The sequence below is a fragment of the Protopterus annectens genome, chromosome 7.part0 (genome assembly GCF_019279795.1).
Source record: "Protopterus annectens isolate FY-2018-M chromosome 7.part0, PAN1.0, whole genome shotgun sequence".
NCBI lineage: Eukaryota > Metazoa > Chordata > Ceratodontiformes > Protopteridae > Protopterus > Protopterus annectens.
In genome coordinates this window covers 1,158,563,563-1,158,588,013 of record NC_056739.1, presented here as the reverse complement: position 1 = coordinate 1,158,588,013, position 24,451 = coordinate 1,158,563,563, and the positions used below count along the sequence as shown (strand labels likewise).

The following is a 24,451-nucleotide window of genomic DNA, read 5'->3' as shown; positions in this document are numbered from 1 at the left end:
CTTTACTTTCTTCCTTGCCTCTCTTTACACAAAACCTCAAACGACACATCAAAACACACTGGTTATGCCCCTGCAGCAACCCTGACTAACCTTCTGCTTTCACTACTGATATTTCCTCTTCCTACTAAATTTACCAAAACTTTAATGCTCACTCCTTGGAAGCAGAACTGTAACTGGTGAACTCAAATCAACATACTGATGTAATCTATCCTGTTTGATGTACTGAAATTCCTCATGAATCATACTGTATAATAATTTATCTTATACTTTGTCACTTTTTCTAGCGTAAATACCTATTTTATTATTACTTCTTGTATTTTTATTGAAATCATTTAATTTACTATGCAACAACATTGATTTTAATTTCTATTTGCTACTACTGGAGCTTTTCTCCCCGGGACTCTACTGAAAATGGAAATATATCCAGTTAGACTAGCCTGGTTAACAAATGTAAAATAAAAATAAATAAATAAATGAGAAAAGGAAAAAGCAGTTGTTGCTAGCTTGCTGGGTTAACAACTACTGACAGATAGCAATGGAACTAGTGAGTTCCCAATGCACTGACAGTGAGTTGCTCAAGCAGAAGGTTGGCATGTATGGGTGCAAAACCCTTTTTACATGTGGCAATATATCCAGAGAAACAGTTCTACAAGAAGGTTCATACTATGAATCAGGAGGTATACTGTGATTTCTATTTCCCTTAGAATATGAACTGCTACCAGATAACCAGAAAAATGCCTTGGTTGGTAGCCAGTGTAAGACCTGCACTGCTTCTTACTAAAGGAGTAATGAAATGTACCATTTGCTTGTTCAGGTACCAAATTACCAAACAACTGTCTACCTCACCAGGAATGGCCATGCCCACAGGATGCATTTTAGTGCTTGAAGGTTGAGGAGGAAGGACTACACCTAACACTATGAGATTTAAATTAAGTAAATTCTGACAAGTACTTTACCTCCTCTGAACCACAGGTGACTGCAAGTTGAGTTTCACATTCCAACAATAAGGCACAGTCTATTAGAAACTGCAGCACAGCTAGTGGTGAGAAGGTGAATCTTACTTCTAGGCTAGGGAAACTTCCACCATGCCAAAGAATACTGGCAATGATCCTAAACTAACAGCAGATCCAAAAAGGACTAATAGTTATACCATTTTTGAAAATAATTCAACAGTCAGTCTAATGGTGAAGGAAACAAAAGAATAAAATTCTGGGATCATATTAAAAAAATGCTGGCTGTGCAGTTTATAACAATTGTGGAACAGTGCGATTAATGGTGAAGGAAATACAAATGAAAACTGTAGGATCATATTACTAACTCAGTAAAAAATGTTTAATAAATTATGGACTCGTATTACTAACCCAGTAAAGACTAAGGCAGAGGGAAAAAACAGAACAAGTGTGTGCAGTTCGGCTTAACATTCATGGATCCACTACCTATCCAATTAAAAAACACATCTAACAAATATATATTTTTTTTGTGGGGGGTTGGTTCCCCACTATGTCATCCCATGGCTCCCTACTCCAGTGTCCCAAATCCATTGCCATTTCTAACAGCCTTCAACAACACCCTCCAGACTTTACTCCTTATGAGTCGGGGCTGGCACAGGACCTAAGGGTATCCTGGAGGGTGTGGCTATCTCAAAATCTGCTAGGAGGATTTTTTGAGTTATGGTCTACCCCCCCCCCCCCCCACACACACACACAGTCTCTTGATAACATCCAAAGGATGGGAATGTGGGGGACATGCTGATGTACTGCACCACCTCTATAGCAGCTCATTCAACGACCCTGCCCTAATCCCTATATTGGGCATTGACCCCCCCCCCTTCTTCACACACCCCCAGCCTCGATGAGGGATTGTGTGGGGAATGCCTTTGAGACTGCCCTTCCTCTGGGGATAGTAACACCAATACCTTCCTTGCTGCTCCGTCAGCCGCCCAAGCCACTAATTAAACCCGAGTCAACTGATCTGTAGTCAAGGCCTTATCCCTCTACATCACCCAAGCAACACATCCAATATAACCTGGCAAAACAACTACACAAACAAACATACACAGGATAAAGCTATGGCAACCAATGCGAGTCTTGCTTTAAAATCATTTTTTTGACAGAGATGCTATCATTAGACAGAATTATTTGACATCATAAAAATCCCCAAGACTTTACCTCTCCTTTCTGCTTCTGCCTTCTCACAACTTGGTCTTAATTTAGCTCCTTTATCAGCTAACAGTGCAACAAGTGCCTGTGTTACCACAAAATTAGGAGATGTCACAAGTTTATTTTCTTCAGCAATGCCCCTCAGGAAACTAGGAAGAAATTTTCTCTGCATGGGATCATCTACTGTTGTCAAATTCATTCCAGTGGCGGCTGAGATTAAATTCTGAAACAGAAGAAAAGACTTAGACATTAGCAGTGCATATAATGTACACAAAGTACAGTACAGCTGTGTACACTTACCATAAATGTAGATGTTTTGAGTGTATTCACTGCTGCAGTCATTACATTTGGGTAATCTGCTGGCAGGTTGCCCTCAGTCAGCCTGAATTCCAAAGTCTTGGGTCCTTAATCGGTTGCTGTCCTCTCTTCCATGACGTCAGGTCGTCAAGGGTATAAAACATGCAGCCGACGCCATTTTCTTTAGTTTTTCTTGCCCCTGATGTCAGGTGTCCCCAAAAAGGTAGCAATATTCTAAATTTATATATATATCTATATCTATATATATATATATATATATATATATACATGCACCAATATAAACTTTACCTTCATCTACAAGCAAATACACCACATAGGTTGTAGAAGATAGAGAAGGAAAGATAAACTGTAGAATGACAGGGGAATAGCGGGAGGGTAACCTGGACTGCAACAGTGAATACACTCGAACATCTACATTTATGGTAAGCGTACACAACTGTACTATGTTCTTCGTGTTTCACTGTTGCAGTCATTACATTTGGGTAGAATCCCAAAGCTATGGTTGGGCGGCTGGAGCTAAACAGCATTAGGTGAGGCTATAAGGCCCTGCAGCACTGCAGTGGCAAAGCCTGCCCTGGACTTAAAGTAGAGAGGCAAATGGTAATGCTTTGTAAAGGTGTGAACAGAACTCCAAGTAGCAGCCTCTAGAATGTCCTTGGTTCGTACTCCTCTGAGAAAGGCTGCTGAAGTAGCTGCAGCCCTGGTGGAGTGAGACCTAATGCCCTTGGGCACAGGTTTGCCATGGTGTAAGCAGCAGAAACGGATGCAATGGCTTATCCACTTTGAAACTGTCTGCTTTGATCCTGCAGCATATGACACTAGTAATTGCTCAGTTTTTCTTAGAGCTTTAGTCCTGCTCAAGTAGAATTTTAGCTGTCTGTGTACGTCCAAGGAATGCAGAATTCTCTCCTCTTTGTTCTGCGGATTTGGATAAAAAGTTGGCAGATGAATTGTTTGGTTATGAGCCACACTGGAAACGACCTTAGGCATAAAAGTAGGATTTGTCCTCAGACACACCCTGTCTGGGTAAAATATGATAAAATGTTCTACAGCCATGAGGGCCTGCAGCTCTGAAACTCTCCTTGCTGAAGTAATCGCTAGTAGCAGAGCTGTCTTCCATGATAAGAACTTTATATCAGCGGTAGCAGCTGGTTCAAATGGAGGCAGGGTGAGCTTTTCCAACACATAATTGAGGTCCCATGCAGATAATGGTGATCTTCTAGAAGGCCTTACATTTTTTGCTCCTCTAAGATACTGCTTTAGTAAAGGGTGAGAAAAGACTGGTGGCTCTGTATTGTAATGAGCCGAAATGGCAGAGGCATGGATTTTGATTGATGATAAAGGTAGGCCTTTGTCAAGCATCTCAGTTAAGTATTATAATATGTGAGGAATATGTGGTTCTGCTGTATCAGTTCCTTGTGCTTGATTCCAAGCACAGAATCTCTTCCATTTGTCAGCATAAGATTTTCTAGTACTAGGCCTTCTGGCTTCCAAAATGACATCCATCACAGCTTTACTGAGAGGTGTCGTCTGTATGATTACAGGATTAGCCATGCTGCCAGGTTCAGAGTCTGTAGTTGATTGTGCAGGATCTGATTGTTTTGCTGGGACAGTAGTTGTGGTTTCTGAGGCAAGGTCCAAGCTGGGTATTGAGACAAGTTCCTTAGGATTGGGTACCAGTATTGGCGGGGCCAGTCCGGGGCAATTAATATCATCTTTGGCTTCTCTTGTCTGACTTTTAGGAGGACCTTGGGTAGAAGAGGCAGAGGAGGAAAGGCGTAAACTGACAGGTTTTTCCAATTGAAGGACAGGGCGTCCACTTTCCATGCTTGTCTGTTATAAGTCCTTCTCCAGAATCTTTTCAATTGATAATTTTGAGGAGAGGCAAATTGTCTGGGCTCCCCCATTTCTCTGCTATCATGCTGAAGACCTGTGGATTTAGTTTCCAATCGTGAGGATCCATAAGGTTTCTGCTTAAATCGTCCGCCAGAGTGTTTTGTTTTCCTGGCAGGAATTGAGCTTGAAGATTTGTTTGGTAGGTCAAAGCTGTATCCCAGAGTGCCATGGCTAATCTGCAAAGGAGGTATGTGTGTGTGCCCCCTTGCTTGTTTATATACCACATGACTGTGGTATTGTCCGTCTTTATCAGTAGTTGTCCTGGATGAAGTAAGTCCTTGAAGGCTGTTAGGGCATTTTGAACAGCTAGCATCTCTTTCTGGTTGATATGTAGATGCATTTGATTTGGTGCCCATATGCCCTGAATGCATCTTCCTGCCATGTGGGCCCCCAGGCATAATCTGATGCATCTGTTGTTAAGGTTTGGCTGGCAGGGGGTAGAGTGAAGGGCCGTCCCATGTTTTGGTGACAGGCCTTTGCACACCATAGAAACTCCTGTTGCAGGCAGGGAATGAGAGGAATCAGTTTCCTGACTGTGTGAATGTTGACTCCATAAACTTTTTAGGCACCATTGAAGTTTCCTCATATGCAGTCTTGCATATGGAATTAGCAGGATGCAGGATGCCATGAAGCCCACAGCCTGCAGAATTTGTCTTGCAGAAGACTGGGTTTTTGTTGCCAGTTTGAAGTAAGTAGTCAGTTGCCTTTGCTTGTCTGGCGTGAGGTATGCCATCCGGGCAGTTGTATTCAAGCTTGCACCCAGGAATGTTATCTTTTGAGAGGGTACCAGTTGTGATTTATTTTTGTTTATTGTGTACCCTAGGCATGTTAGAAGCCTTTTTACAAACGCCAGGTGTCGTAGAAGAGTGTGTCCTTGTTCTCCGCTTGAATGAGACAGTCGTCCAAGGATATATTTGAATACTTCTTTGTCTGCAAAATGCAATTACTGGTGCCAGGCACTTTGTAAAGACCCTGGGCACAGTAGATAAGCCAAAGGGCAGTGCAGAGAATTGGTAATGCATTAAGCCAGCCTTGAATCTGAGGTATCTTCTGCATGACTGTCTTACTGGGACATGCGGGTTTGCTTTCTTTAGGTCTAGTCACCAGCCAAGCATTCTTGTCCAACATGGGCAGAAGCTGTTGCAAAGTGAGCATTTTGAATTTTGGGATGTCCAGGTATGTGTTCAAAATCGATAAATCCAGTATTGGCCACCAAGCCTTGTCCTTTCTGGGTACTAAGAACAGTCTTGAGTAAAAACCTTGACCTTTTTCCTGTTCTGGTACTGTCTGAATGGCCCCCATATTTATGAGGGACGTAACTTGTTTCCGTGCCTCTGCCCATTGATTTTTTGGCAGATCTGGCCAACCATATGTCATAGGAAGAGTGTGGAAATGGAATCTGTATCTCTGTGATACGATGTTTAGTACCCATTTGTCCTGGGTTATTACATGCCAGTTTTGAGCAAAAAGTGCTAATTTTCCCCCTATGGGTGCTGCCAAAAGATAAGTGCTTGGTGTAGGTAGAGGGAAGTCATTGGGATTGTTTTCTGTAGGTTTGCGCTTTATCTCCTCCAGATTTGGAAGTAGATGCGCCCCATTGCTTTGACCAGTATGAGTCTTGAGCCTGGTACCTGGAACCCTTAGGGCGTCTGTATTTGCCCCTTTGAGCTCTGTCTCACACGGGAAAGGACCAGTTTTTTGTAGGCCAGTGTCTACTGAATCTAGGTGGCTGCACTTGTAAGAAATCTTTAACAGTTTGCATATATTTAGCTTTGTCTTCCATTTTCTTTAAAACCTCTTCTCCCTTAATACCAAACAGAGAATCATGCTGTAAAGGTGCATCTAGCAATTTAGCTTTAACATGATCAGGCAAATTTTGTTCCTTTAACCAGGCATGCCTCCTAATCACAGATCCAGTAACTGCAGCCCTGCAGGAGGCCTCTAAAGAATCAAAACCGCATTGCAAAGTATGCTTTCCAACTTGTTCAGCTGCATGCAATAATTCCTGAAATTCCTTATTTTCTGCACATTCTGAAATCAACATCATTTTCTGTTTCAGCAATCCCATAACATGTTGTTGGTACTTAAGCATATGAAATTGACAGTTTAAGGCCCCTATTTCCAAGGTTGCAGATGTATAAACCTTTTTTCCCCATCTGTCCAGTGCCCCTGACTCTGTCGGAGGGGGGGTAGGGTTTTTTTGCTGTTGAGGCCTTAACTCCCTTTGGGCCCTGTGAAATAGTTTCAGGATCAGCAGCAGGGTTTCTAAATAAAAATTGATGTGAGTCAGGGACCCTGTAATACCTGTCAGGCTTACTGGGAGCCGGAGGTAAGGAGTCAGGGGTCAGGCTTGACTCCGAAAACACATCATCCACAATGTCTAAAACAGGGGGAATGGCTAAAGGCTTGTGCTGAGGGAGAAGGAGGAAATCCCTGAGCCTCTTTTTTTGATTCTGAGAAGTCTTGACTCTCCTAGTGAAAATGCTCCCTCAAAGTATGCAATGTTTCTCCAAATGAATAATCCTCAGGAGAAGATGCAGATGAAATAGACTCCTTAAAATTAGAATCCTCATAGGGAGGTAAAGATAATTCCTGATCAGAAGAGGAATCAGAAGAAATAGAAACCTGATCTGAAGATTCAGTCAGTGTCTTGCCTAGGCCTCTTATCTGGAGGGGGATGGGTATCCCTGATCAAGGTAATAAGGTCTTTAGCCATTTTGATCATCTGTTTTTTAGGCATAGAGGCCTGTGCACGTGGCTCAGGCGTCGTTTTTTTAGTTTCAGAAGGCGTCTTTGCCTTTGGTTTTGCAGCTTTCATCGGTTTGATATAAAAATGTTGAGGTCTGAATACACCCTCAGAAGCCAGTGCCTGCTCAGCGGCTCCGGACCCAACCGAGGGAGATACATCCGTCGGTCCAATACCTTAAGTATCTTGCGCATGCCGGACTCCACATGCATGTCAGTAGAGGCCTGCGACTCGAAGGTAGCGGGTATCAGGGGCTGCGAAAGCATCTCACTGAGTACCGGCGAACCGGCGACTGGCTTAGGAGAAGCTTCATCGGATTTGGATCTCGACTGCCTTTCTCTGTCCTTTTCTTTGCTTTTTATATGTACTCCGCTAGTCGGATTGCTATCCGACGACATTTCTGGTTAGTTAAATCTGTTTCCAAAATACTTGGATGCAAAAATATACAGACGTTTAATAGTGCGTTGGTTAAATCTAGCACAAAACAGACAGCCAGGCATGTTGTGATTAGGGCCTAGGCAAGGAATACAGTACAAATGGAAATCCTTATGAGGTGTTTGCTTCCCACAAGTAATACAATTATTAACTTTTTCTGACATCGGTAAAAAGCAAGAAAAAAGTTTCCCCAACGGGGTACTTAGCTTTAGTGAAGACTTCGGTTCTGAAACTCAAATGCGAATATTTCAGTAGTCGGCCGACCGGCACTTGCGAAATGCTTCTGCTTCGGGTACCGCACGGCAAGAAAGACTAAAGAAAATGGCATCGGCTGCATGTTTTATACCCCTGACGACCTGACGTCATGGAAGAGAGGACAGCAACCGACGCAGGACCCAAGACTTTGGAATTCAGGCCGACTGAGGGCAACCTGCCAGCAGATTACCCAAATGTAATGACTGCAACAGTGATACACGAAGAACATCATGTGCAATACTAGGATCTCATAAAAACTAGAACTTCTGATAGACATGTCTAGGTAAAGCAGGTATTTAAGTCTAAGCAGTGAACAATGCCTCATGCACATGGCTACAATATAAATATCCAAGCACATTCTGCATCCCTTTTATGTAAAATGGAAAGAACAACTGTTTGATGAACTAACCACAGCAACAGAAGATTGATTTTCCTTATGCCTTTACAGTAACTCATCACCTTTGGAAAGACTCATCATGGATATTAATCAGTCAGACAAAGGCAATCTTCTCCATGAGCGAACCTAGTAAGGTTTTCTCAAAGGTAGGTATTGTATGCTGAACCTCAATTCTTTGAGCTTACAACTACTGCCTTGGTTAAGGTTTAGCTGTCCATGCAGCTTACCAAAATCCAGCTAAAGCATTTGACACTACACAAACTCAGGGATGTGAAGGTAAATGAAGTCTTAACAACTACAGTACAGAACTGCTATGTGCTCATAATCAACAGGTAAGAATAGGATGACTTTTACATTCAGCATCCCATAAATGGTAAAGTTCCTCAAGGTTTCGTCATCAGGCCACTTCATTTTGCCATGTTTTTCTCTGATGTCAAAACTGATTCCTCTACGTGGCTCATCAAAAAAGAAAACTGCAGACTTGGAAGGACTATCCTTAACCCACTGAACCCCACCTACCTTCAAACAACATACAACATTACACAGAAATGCTGCTGTAGAAATGACCATGCAGGCACTCCCTCAACAGACGCTATACATTACTGTGGTGGCAAAACAGTGAAATACCTCGGAGCCCTTGAAAACAATGACCTTCCATCTGATACACATGCAAATACTACTATCCACAAAGTACACCGTTGCTCCTCGGATCCTCCATGGGGAAGAAAGCCATGCCAAAGAGGTACATATCACTCCTTTGTATAGCTGTTACCAGCCCAGTTACAGAATGCTTATATCTTATTCTGTAACCTACTCACACACCATCTGGCACAGGAGAAGGCACACAGATTAATTACAAAGAGAATTACTTGTAGTGAAACGCTTTAGGAACTCCTCTTCTATCTTACTGTCTTAATTGAGGAGACCAATGCTGACATAAAGAGCATTAAATGACCACCCTCACTATTAAAATCCTTTGCTCAGCCTATCACCTATCCCTGGTAACCTAAACATAAGACACTTAACCTTATTAAAATTACTATTAACTGCATTATGAAACATGACAACTTTATATCTCCAAGGCTCCAAAGCCTATGGAAAAATACCCCTTCTTAGTTAAACTCAACTCTTCAAGTCATACCTTCAGGGATGAACAGGATATAAACAGACCACATGCCAAGTTGCAAAATGGAATCTGGGTATTAAGCTTGACAGCCAACTGCCCTATAGTTTGTTCCCCTAAACCTATGACCTATTAAAACTATTCCACTGGTTCAGCCTTGAGCTAGTAAATAATCTGCTGCCTGTAATACTCCCAGAGGCCACTATGAGTGGCATCAATAGATAAATTCAGGAAGCCAAGAACACCAAATAAAAAACTGGCAAGACCTGAGACTACACAAACAAACTCTGGTACACTGATAATAAATACATTAACAGTCCCCAAGGCTGGCACCAGCTCAGAGACGTGATTAAAATAACCAAAGACCTATAAACCGCATTTTGGCAGGCTGTCAAGAGGCAACTTGTTAGAGTCTTGCAAAGAAGTAACTTGATTTCCAGGCAATTTGACAGAGGGAAGCCTTTAATGTTTGCAAAGCAACAAGAGCAGTCAGACTTCCATTAGCTTTCTGCAGAAATAGTATCCTTCATCTCTTACAACCTTCTAATGCAGAGGTGGGCAAACATTGTTTATGGAGGGCCACATTTTAAAAATTATTGTTATTGGGGGCCACATATGTATTTTGTCTACTATACTACTTCAATATGTAAATATATGAATTAAAGATAATAACCTTATATTTGTCATTTTATTTCACTTTCACACTGTATTGCACATGCACGTTAAATTTAAAAATACCAATTGAAACAGTTTTTAATTTGGCAATATGAGTTTACTAGTGAACTATAGTCAATAATTGGTTTCAACAAAAGTTTACTGTTACTATTCATAATAATTATGAAGAAGAATGAACTTTATTTACATAGCATGTAACCACAGATTACATACCATTATAACTAATGAGAAGTATGTAACTGTTCACAATTTTGAATAATATTCTTGAACTGTGGAACCAGTTTACTGGTTGTGATTCGCATGACTGCATGCAAATTGCAGTCAGTCATCATCGATCTGTTCTTCGACTTGTTTATGTTCAGACAAGAAAAAGCTTGCTCACAGATGTATGTTGATCCAAATAGTGACAAAAGTTTGGCAGCAAAGGTTTTTAAGTGTGGAAAAGCTGCTGCTGGCAAAGATCCATAAAACTCAAGCAGATGACCTGAGTCACCTGACTTGAACTTCTCCTTCAGGTCATTATCTGCTTGTAAATCAAGCAGTTCCAACTGTATATCCTCTGGGGCTGAATCAGCTTCTGCACTAAATGGCGAACTGAGCATATTAAAAAGTGGTTCCAAATTCTTGAAGTCTTGGAACCTCTTTGCAAATTCCACAGCCAAGGCATCTAACTGAGCCTTGTACTTGTTAGTCATTTCAATTGAAATGGTTTTTTGTTTCAACAAAGGGAAATGGCAAAAGCTTCTTTCACCTGCTTGCCTGGAGAAGAGGGAGAGTTTTGCTTGAAATGATTTAACATGCACGTACATTTCATGTGCAAACAAGCTATTGCCCTGAAGTTTGACATTCAATTCATTCAACTTTTCCATAATGTCAATGGCAAACATGAAGTCTGATTTCCACTCATCGTTAACAATGTTAATAACAAAGTCGCAATCAATACCTTTCATCTCCAGGAACATAACTATTTCATCCTTGAGATCCCACACTCGTCTCAATATCCTTCCCAGACTCAGCCAGCGGACACTGCTGTGGTAGATAACATCAGAATGTTCAGTTTCTAAATCTTCAAGCAATGCCTTGAACTGCCTGTGGTTAAGTGCCCTGGCTCTGATGAGGTTTATCACACTGACAACTGGATCAATAATATGCTTGATATTCAACGCACCCTTACATAGACTTTCCTGATGGATGACACAATGGAGAGGTAAGAGTGTATGACCGGGATGTTCTTGTTTAATTCTATTATTCATCAAAGTTACCAAACCCACATTTTTCCCAGTTAAAGCACGGGCTCCATCGGTTGTTACACTTGCCATCTTGTTCCACACCAACCCATTTTTTTCAACACAGTTCTCAACAGCATTGAATAAATCCTTGCCTGTGGTCGTATCTTTTAGTGACTCAATACCAAGTAATTCTTCGGTAAGCTCGAAACGAGTGTTTATTCCTCGTATAAATACCAACAATTCTGCTGTGTCTTGTACATCTGTACTTTCGTCCAATGCAAGAGAGTCCCACAAAAAATCTTTGCTTGCATCTTGAAGTTGGTGCATCAAATTGTCACTTATCTTTTCAACACGTCTGACTACAGTTCTTCTTGATAACGAAATGCTGTCAAATTTTTGTTTCTGTTCTGGACACATAATGTTTGCTGCAACTGACAAGCATTCCTTGATGAACTCGCCGTCAGAAAAAGGCTTGTTCCGTTTTACAATCTTATGGGACAGTACCAAACTGGCTTCGGTTGCAGCATCTTGTATTAAAGACTGTTTGACGAAAACATTTTGTTGCTTCTTTAAATTGTTAACTAGCTCCTGGCATTTCTTTTTTCTGTCTTCGTTCGTTAAATTGTGTCCGAAATCCAAATGTTTTGTTTGGTGGTGTCGTTTTAAGTTGTACTCTTTAAAGACGCTCACACTCTCACGGCACAGCAAGCAGACTGCTTTGCTTCCAACTTTCGTGAAGCAGTATTTAGCAGTCCATTCGTCATTGAAAGCACGACATTCATCCTCAATCTTTCTTTTTTTAGCTGCACTCATGTTAAATCAACATATATTTATTTTTTTAAATTATACAAGAAAGACCTGTATTAGCATCCCATGTTTGGCCTGTTTGTCTGCCAGATTTCACGCCCGTCCTGCGCTACATCACGACTTGACGCATCAGTTGCTACTATTTCTACTGCTGCTGGAAGGCGCGCGTATGGTCTGCCTGTCCGCCTGTTTAATAGCTGTTGCTGCGCGTGGTTTTTTACTTTTACAACACGAGAATCTTCATATGCCAGAGGAACTAATATTTTGAAGTTTATTTTTGGACTTTGGCATAAAAGTGAAACAGTAGTTTAAGTTTACTGGGGCAGATTATTGTACCAACAGCATCTGAATCACTACAACAATACAGAGCATTCTTCACTCCTGAGACTTTTCTGGCTCTTAGAATACTGTGAAGCACAGCCATTGGGTATCAATAGCAAAACAAAACTATACAAAATTACATGACAGATATGGTTTTGGAGGAAAAAACTGAGTATCCTGCAAAAGTAGTCAGTATTATGGGAAAGCAATGAAAGAAAAAAAAAATTCTAATCGAACAACGGGCTGCATAATATACTATATAATAATATACTATATATATATATATATATATATATACTATACAGGAGAGATGGCTGCTACATGAAGTTGCTATATTTTCAGAAGACTTTTAAAATTATTTTCAGGAATACTTTATATGCAGACAGCAAGAGGTGGCATTTCATCAAATTAAGGGATTTCCCAAATGATGCATCTTCAGAAGGGAAGCCCAGTAAGACAGAAACCTCATAATCATCATCAATGTTGTATTCCACCAGTAAGGACATTTGATATGAGTAGGCCAAATCATAATTTTCTTCTGAAACTAAGGACTTTTTTTTGGGAAGCAACAGACACTCAGCTTGGAGTTTTCAGTTCAGCTTTAAACAATGTAACTTTTTTCTGACCCACATTAAACCACTAATGAGAATACTTTAATAATCAGTGAAAATGGAAGAGTCAGATATCCGAAAGTACAATACCAGAGACATGGAAGGTTGATTCTCAGGTGACTAGGTATTGGGGCTTCTCCTCGCAATATTCAGTCTACTAATGAATGACACCTGATCTACTGACATCTGATCCCAACAGTACCAACCATAACAGCCAAAAAATCAGTAGTGTGGCACAAACAAGGATGCACACCTTCAGTAGCCAAAAGTGGAACAAATTCAGAAACAGACCCATGTTTACTGTCAGGTGAAGGGGGAGGCATTAACTCAGCCTAAAAAAACTCAACTCTGCATGCTACTTTTAAAGCTGTTTTAAAATAAGAAACATGATGACACAGAGTTGTTTGCTCTCCAATCAACGGAAAAATGCTAAAAATGTGAGTGGCAGAGAGATACGGGAAATGCACTCCTGAAGTGGGTGGACAAACCTGAACTTGAAAATTCCAAAAATCCCACTCAGAGCATTAAAACTCAAGAATACACAATGCCTTACCTGCACAGAAGGCAACAAAGGGTCCATTTATTAAGTCTGCTTTTCAAGCCCTAATGAAGACCTTGTTCTTTATTTCTGTGTCCAAGTGTTCATCTTTTAACATTCTGCTAGAAGATAACAGTAATACAAGCTAAAGCAGCAGAAAATATATAAAATATATACATTCTTACATTATCAGGTGAACCATGAGAGGACTCTCAGAAGATTTATATCTAGGTTGTCCTTCTCCACCAACTGGAACTCAGCATACCTTTATAGCAAAGCACCACATAAGTAACACAGGGAATACAGGAAGGGAATTCATAATTCTTGAAGCAGAATCTTTGAGAAATCAACTGGCAAAGTTAGAAACTCTGTTTCCCAATTACATCTAAGCCCCAATGATCTTCCTTGAGTGATCTTTGCCTGACTTGAATACTAGCTAGTAAGAAGAGGATGCAAGGAAACAGGGAACCTGAGTCCAAAATGGCAAACTTGATGCAGTATCAAGCTCACCAAGTTAAACCTGTGAGAAATCCAACCTCATGATTTTTTTTTTCATTTTCAGGGTACCATGCCACATGGGAAACAACCTTCCTAACTCTGCCACAGGAGATGGTAAATTTCTTTGTTGAATCAGAAGACCAAACAGAGAGTTTCAGCCTACAGAGACAATTCTTGGGTGCTTCCAAGTGGTACAGAGGGAATACAAAAGAATATTTGACCTTGTCCTTGAAGTCATGAAGCCTCTTCTTCTCAGTGGTACAACAGGGGATTAAAAACAGGAAGAAAATACCACTTCAATAAGGAGGGGAACTGCTTCCTTTTCAGGATGCCATCTACCACATAGTTTGAGACCTGCCAAAGAGCACTTCCCACTAAAGGAGGAGTCAAAAAAACACAGCCTGAGATTAGTCCAATGGAATAAAACTGCAGTGTGCTAAACGAGGTGTAACCCAACAAAAATAAAATATAGCACCTGGTAATGAATTGCTAAGCAAGTCTGTAGAAAACTCTGTTTAATAATCTAAAGGCATTTACATAAAACCACACAACAGAAAACTCCAGTCAAGTGCTTTTGTCCTGAAAAATCAGGACTTCATCAGAGCAAGTTACCAATGTTAACTAATTAAATACTTTTTAAGAGAGTCCTCCCACCAATTAAAAGCATGATGAATAATACATGACATCATCACATACAACACTCAGTAGTTGAAACTTTAAAAACATATCCTACACATAACTATAAAATAGTAGCTTTGTATTTTAAAATTGGCATTAAGCAACAACAGTCATTAATTCCTGGACATACAGTGGCATTTAATCTCAATTGCCACAAAAACTCTATTGTCTCCAGTTTATACTGCCAATGTCCACCCTTAATGTCTTGCTTCACAATCTGTAATATGCCAAAACAAAAGTCTGGACAAGGAGAATTTTCCAAATGCCTACTTAAACCATTGCTGTCATTTTTAACCCTAATTGCATAAAGGTGCATATATATATATATATATATATATATATATATATATATATATATACATATATATATATATATGTATATATATATATGTTTATGAAAGGGTCTCTCAGTCTTTCCTATATAAAATTGTTGACATCCTACACAGACAGCAATGTATACCAACCCTTTTGAACTTCAGTTCCCAGTGGCTAACCTGAAATTATTAAGGGGGTCACCAACCCAAATGTTACTTCCCTCTAGAATGTACCCACAATAACTGCATGAACCACATTTGGTAGTTCCCTTTAAACTCAAATTAACAGGGATTCTTGGGTATTCAAGTAAATATTTTAAATTGAAATCGGTTCTATATACAAATCAAGGGTTATTACCAACACTTTCAAAACTCTCATTATTACCCCTAAATATTACCCAGTTCTTGTCCAGGATGTGTCTCATTTTACTACTTATATCCCCATAAGTTAGTACCATAGATTGTACAAAGGACCTACTATCTTCATGTAACCTAAGCTGTTCCAAGGGGTTACCTAAAAGTGGTACGTACCTAGACCCCCAACCATCAAGGACCTGCTCACAAGACCGTATAATCATTTCCCTGGGATAACCTCTGTCAGCAAAAAAACTGTATCAAGGTTTTCTACTGACCTGGCGATTCATTACAAGGTGCTGTATTTTGTATTAATCCAATGGAAATCAACTTTAGCCACACTGTTTTGTGCAAGTACAAAATGAGAGGCATATGACTGGTGTTGGCGGCACCGATGGTTCCATATTCTGCAAGCGAGGCACCTGAACTAGAAGGATGAAAAGATAAAGCAAGCTAGCCCTTATGACCTGTAAAGAATGTCCAAACATGAGGTCACCTAAGGTAGGAGGACAACATCATAGAAAAGGACAGCTCATAAACTCTTCATATTCCCAGTTGCAATATTCTCACCACTACTGTATCCTTTTTTTGGGGGTCGCCTACAGGGAGGGTTGGCCAATGTCTTCAAAAAACACTGAACATGGGACTGCATGAACATTTGTTAAGTGCAAACCAAGTAGTGAACACAGTGAGACCTCATTAAATCTGCAAATATGCTGAAGGTGACATATGAGGGTGAGAGGCTTATATAAGACCTGGAGCTGGCATTGTAGAGACGTCCTTAAGAGTGAGAACCCACACTCAAATTCCCACCAATAATCAAGACAGAAGTTATATAATCATTTGATTCATAGATGTTGGTATGGGATTACTACAGTTCCTCTTTGGCAAAAACAGACAAGCTCTCTAGAGTATGAGGGTGGGAAGTCTCAGGAGAAGAACCCTAATCCATAAGCATCACAATTTAAAAATCATACAACCTGAAGGAGATGCTCCCTGAGATCAAGCTAGATGGACCAGACCACAGACAATTAAATGAGGGATGGATGGCACAAGCTCCCTAAGACATATTCCCCATAATAAAATCCATTTGAGTACTCCTCCCAGGCCTCTAGTCTACTGCCATTAAATGAATCAAGACAAACTCAAAATGCCTAATAAACAGGGATTCCATCCTAAACTGGAAGACTGCTTAAAAAAAAGTATTACTAGGAATGAACAAATCCTTCAGACTAAGCCCCCAGTGAAGAAAAAAAGAAGTTATGTTCTTACCATAACGTTCCATGTGGAGTGTTCATCTCGCCTTTGTTCTTACACACAGGTTCGGAGCCGATCCTCAGCTCCAAGTCGGCCGCATAGCAAAGCTCTGCATCTCAGAGAAGCTCAAGACCAGGCTATATCCCACAATCCTCCCTGCCATTACTCAGATCTAGTTTGCGAGTAAACCAGACCAATAACCAAAAACCTCAGGTGCTAGGGCTACACACTGCCACAGAACTCAGAGACACTCTCTCACTTAACAAATTAACTAAGGGTAGTGAAATATACCCCATGAGGCAAGAAACAATATACCCGGAAGGGTTTAAGGCATTTCGACCAGACTCTAGTCCTACCCGTTCTTCCAAACACGTGAGGGAGGGAAGGGAGGGAATGTAAGAACAAAGGCGAGATGAACACTCCACATGGAACGTTATGGTAAGAACATAACTTCTTTATGTGAGAGTTTTCAATCTCACCATTTGTTCTTACACACGGGTAGCGTCCCTAGCTCCGTCACCCCAAGTGACTCATGGAAGAATGTTCCTAAGCACAGTGGAAACAAAAGATGTCCTGTCTTTGGAGGCTTTGTCAACCCTATAATGAGCGATGAAAGTATGTGGTTTAGACCACGTGGCTGCTGCACAAATCGTGTCCAAAGGCAGACGAGCTGCATGAGCCAAAGAAGTGGAAACGGATCTGGTAGAATGGCCCTTAGGTTTGGCAGGCAAGACCTGATTAGACTTAAAATATACAAAAGCTATACAATCAGTAAGCCATTTAGATAATGTACGTTTTGTAACTGCCATGTCCTTTTTATTGTCTGCAAACGCGACAAAAAGCTGATCTGTTTTCCTGCAATCTTTAGTCCTATCCAAATAAAATCTTAGCTGTCTGTGGACATCCAACTTGTGCAGCATATACTCCAACTTGCTGGTATGGTTCTTGAAAAAAGTAGGGAGTTCTATGGACTGGTTAATATTCGTGACAGAACATACCTTAGGAAGGAAAGATGGATTTGTTCGCAAGGAGACTCTATCTGGGTGGAAAATTAAGTAAGGCGGCCTGACTGATAGTGCTTGCAGCTCTGATACTCTTCGAGCTGAAGTAACAGCTATGAGAAAAAGCATCTTCCATGACAAGAACTTCAGGAGGCAAGACGAGGCTGGTTCAAAGGGTGGCAACATTAGTTGTGACAATAATAAATTTAAATTCCATGGGAATAAAGGGTCTCTGACGGGCGGACGAAGATGGAAGGTTCCTTTCATAAAAGCCTTACAAAGCCTGTGGGACATAATGGGAGAACTGTACTCACCAACATGGAAGTTGGATATGGCCGCCAACTGTACTCTTAGTGTGGAAGTAGAGGCTCCTTTGTGAAAGAGGATAGATAGAAATTCTAGAACTTTATGTAAAGGAGCTACCAGGGGGTCCAAGTGTTGGCTAGATGCCCAGTATACAAAGCGTTTCCATTTACTCCTGTAGTGTTTTGTAGCGGAAGCTTTAAGAGAGGCAACCAGAATGCGTTGAACTGCCGAAGAAAGTAGATCAGACCTGGCTAGGCAGGGAAGTGGAGCAGCCAAGCTGCTAGTTTGAGGGATAGAAGAGACGGGTGAGGAACTCCCGACGAATGGGTCAGTAGATCTGGTACTGGGTCCAGGATCCACGGTTCCTCTGTTTGATGGGCTCGAAGAAAGGGAAACCATATTTGTCGAGGCCAGAATGGGGCTATGAGTATAACTGTCCTTTCCAGGTTCCTGGCTTTCTGAAGAAATTTGGGAATCAAGGAGGTAGGTGGAAATGCATATAGGAGACCCTGGGGCCAATCGTGTATCAGTGCGTTTCTGGGGACATCCCCCGGAGGGGGTAGAAGGGCAAAATAGCTTCTACATTTGGCATTCATTGGGGGAGCAAATAGATCGCAGCAAGGCTGGCCCCATCTGCGGAAAATCCTTTCTGCCACCTGTGGATTGAGGGACCACTCGTGAGGTAACAGGATGGCTCTGTTCAACCTGTCCGCAATGACGCTGGATGACCCCGGGATGTGCATTGCTATCAGAAAGCGACCCGTGGACTCTGCCCATTGCCAAATTCTCATGGCCTCTCTGCATAATGGGTAAGATCTGGTTCCCCCCTGTTTGTTTATGTACCAGACCTACAGACATGTTGTCTGTCTGAACTGCTACTGTTCCTAGAGGTAGGAGGGTTTGAAAGTGTTGCAACGCCAGGAACACCGCCCTCATTTCCAGAACATTTATGTGCAGATTGTACTCCATGTTGGACCATTCCCTTTGGACTGTTCTTCCCTGAAATAGTCCCCCCCACCCTATCAGAGAAGCGTCCGTGGTTATCGTGGTCGTCGGATTGGGTAGAACAAATGGACGACCCATAGTGAGATCCTGACTGTACACCCACCATGAGAGGTCTCATTTGCAAGAATCTGTTATCAGAATCTCGTGCGCTAGGGGTAACTGCTGGAACGACCACTGCGTGAACAGCAGCCATTGGAGGAGCCTCATGTGCAATCTTCCCATAGGAAATGCAATCAGGGATGCTGCCATGAGTCCCAAAACCTTCAACACTAGTTTGGCCGGGGCTTTCCTGCTTTGCAGTAGAAGAAGAACCTGTTCCTTGAGGGATGAAGTCCTTATTGGAGGGAGCTTTACCAGTGTTAAACGTGTAACTAGGTCTGCTCCGATGAATGAAATATGCTGTGAGGGCAATAAGGCAGATTTTTCGAAGTTTATGGAAATCCCTAGGTGGGAACAAAGGTCGACTGTGTAGTCTCTGGCTTGTATGAGGCGACGCTCGGTGGTGGCGGTGAGGAGCCAGTCGTCCAGATAGGGAAACACCCGGAATTCTAGACGTCTCAAGTGAGACGCTACCACTGCCGTGCATTTGGTGAATACCCTGGGGGCTGAGGTGAGCCCAAAGGACAGGGCTCGAAATTGAAAGTGACTGGCTCCCAGCCGAAAGCGCAGGTGATCTCTGGATGGTCTGGCCATTTTGATGTGGTAGTACGCGTCCTTGAGATCTATCGAGCACATCCAGTCGTCCTTCTGTAAAAATGGAAGGATCGATTGAAGCGTGACCATCCGGAACTTTTCCTTCTTCACGAAGGTGTTGAGATTGCTGAGATCCAAAATCGGTCTCCAGTCCCCTGTCTTTTTTGGAACTAAAAAGAACCTTGAGTAAGTTCCGGATCCTCTTTGGTCCGCCGGGACTGGTTGGATGACTCTTTTTTCGAGCAGCTTTGAAATTTCTATTGCTGCTGGGCCTCGCAGATGGGGTGGCACATCTGGAAACCTTCTTTGTTGGGGTGGAGTTGATATGAAGGGGATTTTGTATCCTCTGGTTACAATGCTTTTTACCCAAGAGTCAGAGGTAAGAGTTAGCCAGGCCTGTGGGTGTAAAGCCAAGCGACCCCCGACTGCCTCCAGAGCAGGACAGTCGGGCCTCCGTTCAGGAGTGCTGGAAAGGCTTACCAGGGACGGAATCCTTGTCGCCTTGGTTTTGCGGACCCTCCTCTGCCGCCGGGGCGACGTCTTCCATTTCTACCCCCCCCCTCTGCCTCTGGAGGGGGCATCACTCTGTGTGACCTGGAAAGATCCCTGAGTTTTACGGACGTACGGGATACGGTCTAGTTGGAGCGGAAAAACGGACTCCGACAGCAGACAGAGTCTTTCCTTCTTGCTCACACCGAGTTAGTGTCTCCTTCACTTTGGGCCCAAAGAGAGTGGCACCATCAAAGGGGGCGTTGGCGAAGGAAGACTTGAAGGCTTCTGCAAATGAGCACAGCCGCATCCAGGATTGTCTTCGTAGAGCAATCGCTGAAGCTGCAGCTCTACTCGATCCTTCAGCCGCATACGAGATGTGCCTCATGGATGAGTTCACTATGGAGGTAAGGGTGTTAAGCTGTGCTGTTACCTTATCTGAAACAGCAGCATCTGTGTTACCCTGGAGGGCATCTCCCAGCTCCTTGATGAGATCCCTCTGAAGACGTGTAAAATGTGTCAAATAGTTTAGCGAACGCATGGAAAAAGTCGCTGAACTAAAAACGCGCTTCCCATATCTGTCCATTGTCCTAGAATCCTTATTAGGAGGATGAACAGAAGAGGAAGACTCAGACATCTCCTTTTTAGTGGCTGCCGCCAACACCATAGCGTCGACCGGAACTCCCTTGGTGAAATAAACCTTGTCCTGGGGGGGGGGCGGTGATAAATTTGTTCGGTTTTCAAGGGACCGGTTCCACTGTGTCCGGTGTCTCCCATGCTCTTCGAGCAATCAAATCCATTAACTCATCGAAGGGCGGAGTAACCCAGGAGGTAGAAGGTTGAGCCCCAAAAGCCTTCAGCAGCACCGACTCATCCTCAGTGGGGGCTAGGGACTGCCAATCACCCCTCTGTTTTAAGATCTCCAAGATGTCCGCAAATGAGACATCCTCAGAGGGGGATCTTGGGGACCCCTCTGCCTCATCCAAGTCAGTGTCAGATGTTAGAGATTCCTGCTGGGGAATCTAAGTGCCTCCTCTTGCACAGCCTTTTCCTCGGGACCTCACCAGAGGGGGCTTCCGGTTAGGCCTCCGAGGAACAGGGGGCACCCTCTGGGGGTGGCTGAGGCAATGGTGCTCTACGCTTTGGATGGGTCGTGGGGGCAGAAACAGAAAGCGGCCCCTTAGGGAAGGGAGAAGACGCCTCCGATGAAGTGGTTGTCTGTGCAGACAAAACCTTTCTCATAAGGTCAAAAGCCCCTGAACCCCGGGCCGAGGACTCCTCCGGTTCCGAAGAACATGGAAGCATCCCAGACATGGGGGCTGTGGGCCCCAACCCCGAGGACAGAGCCGAGCCAATCTGCGCCGAGGCCCCAAGAGGGAGAGTCAGCACCAAAAGGTCGGTATGACTCTCAGTCCCGGAACAGAGGAGAGATCGTAGGCTCCGCGACTCACCTACAGGTTCTGAAGGAGTCGAAGTCAATGGTGTCGATCGTGCAACGGACGGTTTCGGCACCGAGGGCTCCACTATCATCGGCTCATCCTCTCCCGGCTCCGAAGACTGGATGGGTCTCGAAGGAGGACCTGTTGGAGATATAGGGAGGCCTTCTAGTTTCGACACCAATTGGGAGGAAACTACAATCAACTTGGAAAGGGCCGTATTCTCCATGAGTTTCTGCACAACACGATCCACATCTGTATCGGATAACGGTCTGGAAGATCGGGTCGAAGGGGCCTAAGATGGCACCGACCGAAGAATGGACGGTGGCGGTAGCTCCGACACCGGTTCCAAGACCTGGGGCTCAGTGAAAGACAAACGTTCGACGCTCGGCCCCGAAGTCTGTGGAACCGGCGAACGAACCTTCGAAGATGAACTCTGAGCCGATAACATGGGCTCCGACATCTTCGACCCCTTCGAGGACTTAGAAGCCTGGTCCGATTTGTCCAAAGCCTCCTGGAAGGCAGGCTTAAGTAGTCCCCTATCTATAAGTTTCCTGCGTCTATCTGTCATGACCCTCCCGCTAAAGGAATGGCATATAGAGCAATCCTCTTGTAGGTGGAGAGGGCCAAGACAGTAAACGGAGGAAGCGTGGTTGTCAGTGATGGACATTTTCTGTCCACACTGACATCTTTTAAAGCCGGATTTGGCTTTCTCTGACATAACCGGTAGAAGTAAGACACTCTACTAGGAAAAATTTTAAACCACTAACTACAATAACTAATAACTACTAAGTAAATATTTATATATATATATATATATATATATATATATATATATATATATATATATATGAAGAAGTATTGCTCTATAAAGTGGGAAAAAGGAGGTAGGCCACAAAAAGGGAACCTATAAGAATATTACAGGATTAACTATAATAGCACACACACACACACACACACACACACACACACACACACTAGCACTATATCAAAAACTAACTTTAAGAACTTTAAGAACTTTTTAAACAAGAAAGATAAGAATCTTATCTGTAATATAACAAAAATCTCTCTGGTCCGAGCTCTCCTCGATGTGATCTGTTGCAGCGGTAAACTAGATTTGGGTAATGGCAGGGAGGATTGTGGGATATAGCCTGGTCTCGAGCTTCTCTGAGATGCTGAGCTTTGCTATGTGGCCGACTCGGAACCAAGGATCGGCTCCGAACCCGTGTGTAAGAACAAACGGCGAGATTGAACACTCTCACATTATGTTTTTCCCCCTCAGGCCAAAACAGGGACCCTCCTGCCAATCTCACAATGTAATTCCTTCTGTTACCAGGTATAGGACTTGGGTAAGTATCCAAATATCAGAAAGAACTCAGAACAGAAGGACATTTGAAAGAACTTTTAGGAATGCATCCAAAGATCAACATTTGAACAGTGCAAGAGGCAAAAATAAACTAGCAGGTGACTAAGTTACACATGTCTTACATATTAAGTCATGGTATAGGCTTCCTAGCCTTGGTTCAGTCCCAAAGCATGATATCAGCCAAAAAAACAGATGTCAACTTCTGGTCAGTCAAAAGGATTAGCCTCAAGCCTAAAACCCAGGAAGAAGGGTTCCTGACATCACACTTATGGATTACTAATACCAGAAACAAATGCAGAACTTAATTTATAGTAAAATATAAACCAGCCTTACCTGCGTGCACAACTGAACAAGAAGTTTTGCAGCACTTGAACTGTTGGAAGCTAAGCAACCGACTGCTGTACTTAGGTATGCCAGGCATGAAATTGGTTTGCTTGTCTTGCTGTGAACACGTGAACGTGTTGCAGAACTCAGGGCAGCAGCTGGACTAGTAGAAAGGCCTGCTCTGCCTGCAGCTGCCAGACACATAAGCCGAACCAGTGTTCTAATATCCGTTAAGCCCAGGGACTCCAGACCAGCTGCGAGGCTGCAGCTAGAACCACTGAAAGAGAATAAACATATGTACTAAAAGTATTAATATTTGTAACCAATATTTGCATGTCACTTCAAAACGTGGTTCAAAACAAGCTCAAAGCAACAACTACTGAAGAATCCCCCTCATCTTCCTATTGTTTTAAGCAACACAGTACTAGTACTATGAGTTCATCTAATGGTGTGCCATAAAAAAAAATGGTATGAACAAAAAGTACAGTTGTGTACACTTACCATAAATGTAGATGTTCGAGTGTATTCACTGTTGCAGTCATTACATTTGGGTTATCTGCTTGCAGGTAGCCCTCAGTCAGCCTGATTAACAAAGTCTTGGGTCCTGCGTCGGTTGCTGTCCCTCCTTCCATGACGTCAGGTCGTCAGGGGTATAAAACATGCAGCAGATGTCATTACATCAGTTTTTCTTGCCCCAGATGTCAGGAGCCCCATTAATGGAAAGCAATTAAATATAAAATTACAAAGATATACCTACAACAAAAAAGCAAATACACCAAAAAGGCTTGTAAGCATAGTAAAGGAAAGTAGAGGTATAGCCAAAAGAAGTTAGGGGGCTGGAGGGAGGGTAACCAGGACTGCAACAGTGAATACACTCGAACATCTACATTTATAGTAAGTGTACACAACTGTACTATGTTCTTCGTGTTTCACTGTTGCAGTCATTACATTTGGGTAGATTTCCAAAGCTACGGTTGGGAGGAGGAATTTAGACAGCATTAGAACCAGCTGTAAGGCCCTGCAAGACTGCAGTGGCAAAGCCAGCTCTAGATTTAGAGAAAATTGGCAAATGGTAATGCTTGGTGAACAGAACTCCAGGTAGCAGCTTCTAGGATGTCCCTGGTAGGGATGCCTCTGAGAAAGGCTGTAGAGGTAGATGCAGTGCTGGTGGAGTGAGGTCTAATCCCCTGGGGGACAGGTTTTCCACGGTGCATATAGCA

The 24,451-nt window shown here is 42.7% G+C and overlaps 1 protein-coding gene across 5 annotated transcripts in view; it reads right to left on the bottom strand.

Moving 5' to 3' along the window:
• HERC1 (HECT and RLD domain containing E3 ubiquitin protein ligase family member 1) overlaps nt 1-24,451 on the bottom strand; it is a 3,987,333-nt gene that overhangs the window by 1,275,887 nt on the left and 2,686,995 nt on the right. For all 5 annotated transcript variants that reach the window (XM_044077739.1, XM_044077741.1, XM_044077740.1 and 2 more), the window contains exons 49-50: nt 23,241-23,508; nt 2,169-2,382 (exon numbers count right to left, since the gene is read on the bottom strand). In XM_044077739.1, coding sequence (XP_043933674.1) covers nt 2,169-2,382; nt 23,241-23,508 — 482 coding nt within the window. The remainder of the gene's footprint in view (nt 1-2,168; nt 2,383-23,240; nt 23,509-24,451) is intronic.